Below are 8,967 nucleotides of genomic sequence, written 5' to 3'. Positions count from 1 at the left end.
GCCGTATCTGGCCGTGCAACACTCACAGTGTCACATACTGTATGCAGAAGTATTATTTTAAGCAACACATTCAGTTGACGAAACACTCGAGTCAAATGTAATTAAAGTCAGATCGTGTCTTGGACGGGGTAGTGATATCATAAACCTGTTAATGTACGCATTCAAACACTTTTTCTGTTACCAGCTGTATTCACCTTGCAGGTGCAGCTATGTGGCTTTGATCCTGGATAAAGTGTTTAAGTCATGGATGTTTAAAGTTTAACTTCTTCATATTTGACTAATATTAGAGTTCACTTTTCATTCAGGAAGTATGACGCTGCGCTGTCAGTACGCTTGTCCGTGTTTGAGATTGGTCGAATGCTCCAAATACCACCCCTTTCATGTGAACGCGCACCTAACTAGATAGCACACGGCGGCTTGAGCGATCCACTTGATAACCAGCGTCGTAGTACAGCTTAGCGAGAGCGCGTATGTTTTGGATTGGGCCAACCGGCTAACTCAAACATATCCAGGTTAGGTTGAACCAGCTTCGTAGTACAGGCCTCTGATCTCCTTTTCTCTGGATACTACTTCCTGTTTTCATCACGGAGGCAGACAGTGTCTAAACCTTTAAGAGCTTGTTGAAGACTTTCCTTTTTAATAAAGCCTATAGTCAAAGATGGTTTAAGTTTACCCTATGTTTGTCCTCCTGAGTCCTACATTTTATGGTATTTTATTTATTGTTTTTATTGTCTTTTGTTGCAATCTACATTCAATCTTGTTTTTTGTTATTTTCTTGTAGTTTTATTTATCTCTCAACACTGTGGGCTGTTTGTTGATCTGTAAATCCCACTGAGACAGAGGTGTTTTGTGATACAAATAAACTTTGTTTTGATTGGACGACTGTCGTTAGCCTCATTAGCATCACACTGTATCTGATGAAGGGTTTCTCTCAAACGTTTTGACTGAGCAGCTCCCAGCCATTACCATCTCCATCCTGAAGACACAGATCTTATCTTTTACTAAAATAATCCTAATTTTGGAATATTTTTTGGTTTGACGTGCAATAAACGACACAGCAGCTTTTAGGGTTTGTGATAAAACGATTTTTTCCACTTGGCACAGTTCTTTGATTTAACCTCAAGGTGGGAGGGGTCGTCATTTTGCATTTAACACTTTGACCTGATGGCAAACAGCTTTCTCACAGATCAATCAAAGCTTCTCACATCAGACAGAGACTGTTTTATAGACCATTTGATTCACTCATTTCTGTCGGTTGTTTAAAACACTTTCCTGCTCGGCCTCCAAATAAAGTTTCTGACTCTTCCAGGATAATGTTTAACCCACCGCTTAAAAGAAAATCAATGAGGTTTATATAAATAGCCTGCCTGTCAACATGTACGCAGGACAAAACCACTTTGACCAAGAGGACACCAAAAACGCCAAGAACATTTCAACCTTTGGTCATATGTTGGACTTTACACCTTCAGGATATACATGTGTTTTAATCTAATTATTAAAGTCTCGTGTAAACAGCACCTAAGCAGGATGGGATTAAAAAGACAAAGCATCGGGTGTCATAATGAAGTGGTTAAAAAAGATCTGTGGTGAAGAACAACAAGGTTCGGGTTCAGGTCATGTATTTGTAACTGTAGGTAGATTTGGTTTGCAGGTAAAAGACAAGGTATCCATTGTGACTACTGGGATTGGTGCACTAGAGAGTGTACATGTTTGTGTTACCAGCTATAAGGCAGCAGGGCAGTAAAAGGGAAACCATTGCTCTTTAAAGGATATCTTGCCTAGAACTTGGATCATTGCCCCAACAGCAGTTTTACACCCTAATGTTCAGTAAACTGCCTCGATCTACTGTATATTCTCTTGGAATGCAATTTCAAGACTCCCTTTCAAAGCTTACATCTAAAAAATGCCATTATATAAGCAGAACCCATAGCATTTTACATTTTGAGTGAATTTTCTGTCTTACTTCCTAATGTTTTTGCCGCTACAATGAACAATTAAATAACAAAGAATATTTACCGAAATAGATGTATATATATATATCTATATTATCTTGGAATGCAATTTTGAGAGTTGAAAGTTGCAAAGTAGAAACAAAAATAAATTATATAAGGATAATAGAAAACAAGAATTTTTAAGAAACAATTTAGCATTAAAAAAGGATGCTAAAGACAAGTATTTACACCAAATGTAACTATACAAAAAGCCATAAAAGCTAAAAAATAAATAAAATAAAACACTTAGGACAATGAGTATTTGGCTAACTAGTGTATTGTATTTTAAAGTGGATATTATATTATATTAGCAGAACTCAAATTATTTAAATCTCTCCTATTATACTATTTGTAGGCATATATTATAGGTCTCAGATATATACAAATATATAAAAAATATGTCACATAATGAATCACATTTTGACTCTCTCCAAAGTGCGACACAGTGACTTCCTGTGGGAATCCCCCCCCCCCCCACCAGCAGGGGTCCATCATGGCCCTCAGAAAACAGCTGAGAAACAGCAGGATTCAGCATTCAATGAGGCCATGCGGCGACACACCCCTACCAGCTGGCCGGCAGCCAAACAAAGCTCCTGCTGATTGGCTGCTGGTGAACTCCACCCACTTCTCATTGGCTGTTTAAGAGACCAGATGATTGCATATGCAAATGTCCTCTGTGAGGCAGTAGAAATCCCCGAGTGCTGAGCAACCCCAGCACAAAGGCAGGCAGGCAGGAAGAGAGAGGAGGCGGTGGTATGCTCTGTTAGAATCAAGAAGACTTTTACTGGAACCGCTAACTTTATTTCTTCCATGAGTGCTGCAAGGTAAGGACCAGAAGCAGTTTGATTTGTGACATGTGTTGCTGATTTAACATGAAGTACTTTTACTTCGCAGACGATTGAAAGCACAGTTTAATTTAATTTAAAAGCCATGATCTGTGATATAATATAACTAAGTACATGTACTCTGAGGAGTTCTGTACTTTTTGAGGAACTTCTACTTTACTTCAGTATTCTCACAGTATGCTAATTTATGCTTTTAATCCACTCATCTGTAAGCACATAGGCCTATTGTACTTTTTACTCCACTACATTTATTTTAAATGTTTAGTTACTAGTTACTTTTACTTGTGTAACTTAAAGTATTTTTATATGCTTATACTTTCTTACTTTTCACTTAAGTAACATTTTGAATGCGGGACTTTTACTTGTAACTCAGTATCCCCACATTCTGGTTCTACTTTTACTGAATTACAAGATCTGAGTACTTCTACTTTTACTGAATTACAAGATCTGAGTACTTCTACTTTTACTGAATTACAAGATCTGAGTACTTCTACTTTTACTGAATTACAAGATCTGAGTACTTCCACTTTTACTCAAGTACAAGATCCGAGTACTTCTACTTTAACTCAAGTACAAGTTTTAAGTACTTATACTTTGACTCAAGTACAAGATCTAATTACTTCTACTTTTACTTAATTCAATGAATCTGAGTACTTCTTCGCAACTCTAGAAAAGGCAAGAGTGTTTACTTTTGTAGATCTTGTCACTGTGCAGAAAGTACCAAAGTATGGTGTTTTAGTTTAAAAATCAGAGCAGACATTTTGAAGTGCTTAAAGTGAAAGCCATTGTTCTGACTCTCTGCCTGCTCTCTCTGCCTCTCTGCCTCGGCTCATCTCAAAAAAAAAAAAAAAAAAAAATTCTGCTCTCTGCTCAAAAAACAGAACTCGCATCTCTCATCTCCTCTCTCTCTCTCTCTCCGGTCTCTCTCTCTACCTCTCTCTCTCATCTCTCTCTCTTCATCGTCATCTCTTCTCTCCTCATCGCATCGCTCACAGGCTCTCTCTCATCTCTCTCTGTACTGTCTTCAGAACATCGCTCTTCATCCTCTCTCTACTCTGCATGCTCTCGTCATCTTGCATCTCTACGTCACAGCCTCCTTCTGCCATTTCCTCTCCCGACACGCCTCCTCCCTCAGTGTGCTCCGGTCCTTCAGTCCGTCAGCGATGCCTGGTCCTGTGATGCCAATGAGATTCTACATGAGCCACTCTCCGCCTCCTCTCCGGGGTTTCCTCAGCTCCTACGAGGACCTTCAGAGGACCAAGAACCGGGTGAAGCAGTCGTCCAACAATCAGCAGCTTTTCAAACCTCTTCGTCCCTGCCTCAGCAGCCAGCAGAGGGCCATGGACGACGTAAACTGCATGGGATGGAGCGGAAACGACAACGCCTGCAAGAAGAAGAAGGTGGTGTTCGCCGACACTAAAGGAATGTCTCTCACAGCCATCCACGTCTTCTCCAAGTTCGACGACGAGCCGTACCAGAAACGAAGTAAAAGCATCGCAGAGGAGCTCCAGTTCGACATGTTCGACTTGGAAGCGGCAACCATGGACCTAAAGATTAACTCGGTGCAAAACCTGGTGCTGGACTTTAAACAACCGTCCGCCGACTACCTGGACTTCAGGAACCGGCTGATTGCCAACTCTGTGTGTTTGGAGAACTGTTCGCTGCAGGAACGCTCGCTCACCGGCACCATAAAGGTCCGAAACATGGGCTTCGAGAAGAAGGTGAAGCTTCGAGCAACATACGACTCGTGGGTCAGTTTCACCGACGTCGAGTGCTCCTTCATGAACAACGTGTACAGCTGCCACGACTCCGACACCTTCGCCTTCGTCCTGGATCTGCCCGCCCAAATCCCGCCGCAAAACCGCGTGGAGTTCTGCATCTGCTTCACAACCCAGGAGCGGACCTTCTGGGACAATAACGACTGCAAGAACTACATCCTGAAGCACGTCGGCTGGAACGGAGTGGATCTAAATGTTCTGACACCGCCACAAACGTCTCTGGAGCAGAGGAAACCCTGCGAAAACAAAGGGGTAAAGGTTCTTGAGATGGAGTTTGATCAGTTTGGAAGCCCCCGCATGTCCACTGGACTTTTCCCCGGCTGGCAGAGCTGGGGTCGGATAGATAGCGCCGTGCCTTATTGGTGAAACATGACTCTTGTTTGCTGAAATGACATTGGAATAAGATAAGAAACGGGGGCATTCGGTGCGAGTCCAAGCTGTGAGCGGCTCTCAGCCAGAAACTGAACTGAAGCAAACACAGAACAGAACAACTGACCTGCTTCTCGCTGTAACGTGGACTCAGAGAGCAAGGATTCATGTGGAAATGTTTGTATAATGTTAATGTGCCTTCTCAGAGTGCCTGCCTGCCCACTAAAATGCAGACGATGTGTACAGCCCATAACGAGAGTTAGAGTCCCCTTTGGGGGGCCAGATTTAATGGTTAAATATGCACTGATTGAGATGATCCTCTCAATTTGATTTCCGTAAACTGAAGAAGTAGAAATCAACATGATTAAGTCCTTCATATTGAAGGGGAAGTACATGGCGACAGAATGGTTCTCTACTAAATGAAACACAGCTGATTCATTGCTAATGGAAGACACTAAACCTTTGCAACTTCAAATGAGAGAATAATTAAACTCAAAAGGGCCTTATTTAAAATAAATGTTGAGCCATGCAGCCCTTTCTTTCCCTCCCTGTGAATTGTACATGTATGATGAGAAATGTCGTTGGGATGATGTAATATTTTGGTTATTGAGAGCTGCTATCAAAAGAGACGATGCACGTGATTGGTTGTCTCGTCCTTGGAAGATGGATGGGTTAAAGTAAGTTTTGAAAAAGGAGTGATGGGATGTTTATATTTGAGAGTTTTTAAGATGTGTGATGAGTGTACAGTATGTGTGGCTGGAAATGAGGTGTATCTTTATCTTGAAAACAATCGGTTCTCTGTGAAGAAGGGTCTGTCTGCGCCCAGCATTTTGTTTCACTTGAAAATGTTTGTAAAGTATTTCCCTTTCAGAAATAAAATGTCTATACTTGATCTAAATGTGCCTCCTGATCTTTTTCTTATTGTTATCATAGTTTGTGCACACATTTAAGAGGCTATTTTCATGGTCAAGGTATTACAAATGCTTCAATTTGTATAGATATTTGATTAACCTTATTTTATTCCCCTTACTTCTTCTACAAGGCCTTCCCAAGGTTTTAATAACGAATACCAATCGTCTGAATGCCAAATAAAAGAAGTTCCTCCACCATTACCCAAAACACAACAGGTATTTTTGAGCCATAACTCATGCAAGAAGTTGTATAAGGTCCATTAAACTTACATAAGTGATATTTGTAAGCAAAAGCAGTTCCATAAAAAGGTATACACAGTGCATGCAAGAGTCACCAACAGGACATTAAGACATGTAGAAACTGATGCAATATCAAATTCTACATGCAGATCCAGGGTGCGCACACAATCTACCTCATGATGCATGTGGAATGTATGACTTGTCAAACCCTGAAATAAATCATCATTCAAACTCGACAGACTTTACAGCACAGTCCAACGGTTATCAAAATAATGCAAAACCCTCCGTTTATTGTTCACTTGGAATGAAAACAGAACAAGTGCCTGGAGCGTTTTCACTCTCTTCCTGCAGACTCTTTTCAATTGTGCGTGTGTTCATATTCTGCAGGAGGAATGCTTTCTCCTTCCTTTGGCATGCGAGCAGGAAAGACCTCCGGCTCGAGCGGGATGGCCTTCTGCAGCCGCTCTATCAGCGTGTTAACTCTTTAAATACAGGCTTAGTGGTATTTCTCTCATATATCTTTTGCTCAAATCACCGACAACAACCATGACATTACATTTCCATGGGTCTACGTGGTGTTTAACTGAGGCCCCATGTCAGCACGACACTTCAGCTGTGTTTATGTTTCTGAAAGAGATCATGGCTGCCTTGAAATGGAAGAAACATAAGATAGTGAACACAAGATAAGATCAGATGGACCTTTACTGATCCCTGTGGGGAAATGCAGATTGAAACAGCAACACGGTGAAAAACAGGACAGCACAGATTCACACAAGATTAAAGATGAATAAAATGTAAGATAAAATGAAAGATAACATTGAAATGATATCTCTGTAGTTTGTGTAAAGAAGTGGAATTCTTTGCCGAATGATTTAAAGGGCTGTAAGAACATTTTTATGTTCAAGAAAATGTATAAAGAAAGCGTAATTAGTTTACTTTTGATTGTGTTCTGGTTTTATGTTTCAGTATTTGTAAGCAACTGTGACTGAAAGAATATTGCTTTTATTTGACTTTTTAATGGTTATTTCATTTTTAAGGGTTACCTTAAAAACCCTAACCTCACCTTTCTAAGAAGGGGCAGGTCAAATAAGATTTTCTTCTCCACCTTGCGCTATATATATATATATATATATATATATATATATATAAAAAAACTAGTATAAGTGTACATGTTTTGTTTTAAAAGAACTGCCATGTGTGGAATAAACAAATAAATAAATATACAGTTAAGTAACTTTTAAAATAAGAAATGAATTAAATGAACATACATATTTGGGTCATCTATACATATTACATGTATAGATGACCCAAATACTTGTATGTGTGCCGGTAAAAAGTTATTTTGTAACATGCACAAGCTTTTCATTTTGTAAGAGTTTGTTGGCTAATCTACACTGAGTCCAGTTAGATCTGCAAAAGTGTGAATCGGACCAGTTCTCGGTGTACGGTGGAGAATATAAGAACTGATCTCATATCAGCTTCAAAGATCCTGAACTCCACCTGCCCTCCGGCTCCAGTTCATCTGCACCTGATGGACCCACATTCCTATTTTACCTGTAATTTCCTGATGGATCAGCGTAACCGTCCTCATCCTCTCCAAAACCTCCATCTTTCTGTTCTCCCTGCCCTTTGCTGACGTAGGTAGGAATCCGTTTTTACAGAAACATTCATTGTCTCTCTGATTTTCTACATGGTGAACTCTGATTTCCTTTCTCTGTTTTTTTTTTGTTGGTCAAATCAAAAGGTATGTGAGCAAGAATGGAGGAAATACCAAGTCATATTTACACGCTTGCTTTAAAGAGTCCTCTCCTGCTGATGTTCAGATATCAGTATGTAGTGTCTCTACTTTAAAGAGTCCTCTCCTGCTGATGTTCAGGTGTATATCAGTATGTAGTGTCTCTACTTTAAATAGACCTCTCCTGCTGATGTTCAGATATCAGTATGTAGTGTCTCTACTTTAAAGAGTCCTCTCCTGCTGATGTTCAGGTGTATATCAGTATGTAGTGTCTCTACTTTAAAGAGTCCTCTCCTGCTGATGTTCAGGTGTATATCAGTATGTAGTGTCTCTACTTTAAAGAGTCCTCTCCTGCTGATGGTCAGGTGGATATCAGTATGTAGTGTCTCTACTTTAAAGAGTCCTCTCCTGCTGATGTTCAGGTGTATATCAGTATGTAGTGTCTCTACTTTAAAGAGTCCTCTCCTGCTGATGTTCAGGTGTATATCAGTATGTAGTGTCTCTACTTTAAAGAGTCCTCTCCTGCTGATGGTCAGGTGTATATCAGTATGTAGTGTCTCTACTTTAAAGAGTCCTCTCCTGCTGATGTTCAGGTGTATATCAGTATGTAGTGTCTCTACTTTAAAGAGTCCTCTCCTGCTGATGTTCAGGTGTATATCAGTATGTAGTGTCTCTACTTTAAAGAGTCCTCTCCTGCTGATGTTCAGGTGTATATCAGTATGTAGTGTCTCTACTTTAAAGAGTCCTCTCCTGCTGATGTTCAGGTGTATATCAGTATGTAGTGTCTCTACTTTAAAGAGTCCTTTCCTGCTGATATTCAGGTGTATATCAGTATGTAGTGTCTCTACTTTAAAGAGTCCTCTCCTGCTGATGATCAGGTGTATATCAGTATGTAGTGTCTCTACTTTAAAGAGTCCTCTCCTGCTGATGATCAGGTGTATATCAGTATGTAGTGTCTCTACTTTAAAGAGTCCTCTCCTGCTGATGTTCAGGTGTATATCAGTATGTAGTGTCTCTACTTTAAAGAGTCCTCTCCTGCTGATGTTCTGGGTGTATATCAGTATGTGGTGTCTCTACTTTAAAGAGTCCTCTCCTGCT

At 40.2% G+C, this 8,967-nt stretch overlaps 1 protein-coding gene across 1 annotated transcript; it reads left to right on the top strand.

Annotated features, from left to right (window-relative positions):
- The first annotated feature begins 2,671 nt into the window (after positions 1-2,671).
- On the top strand, positions 2,672-5,881 carry LOC117490894 (protein phosphatase 1 regulatory subunit 3C-B-like). The gene is made up of 2 exons (XM_034140674.1): positions 2,672-2,815; positions 3,972-5,881. Exons 1-2 carry the CDS (start codon positions 2,802-2,804, stop codon positions 4,978-4,980), a joined length of 1,023 nt encoding a protein of 340 aa, XP_033996565.1. The 5' UTR covers positions 2,672-2,801; the 3' UTR covers positions 4,981-5,881.
- The last annotated feature ends 3,086 nt before the right edge of the window (positions 5,882-8,967 follow it).

This window comes from Trematomus bernacchii, unplaced genomic scaffold (genome assembly GCF_902827165.1).
Source record: "Trematomus bernacchii unplaced genomic scaffold, fTreBer1.1, whole genome shotgun sequence".
In the NCBI taxonomy this organism is placed as follows: Eukaryota; Metazoa; Chordata; class Actinopteri; order Perciformes; family Nototheniidae; genus Trematomus; species Trematomus bernacchii.
Note: the sequence above shows the minus strand (reverse complement) of the source record. Positions and strands in the feature narration are given on the sequence as shown.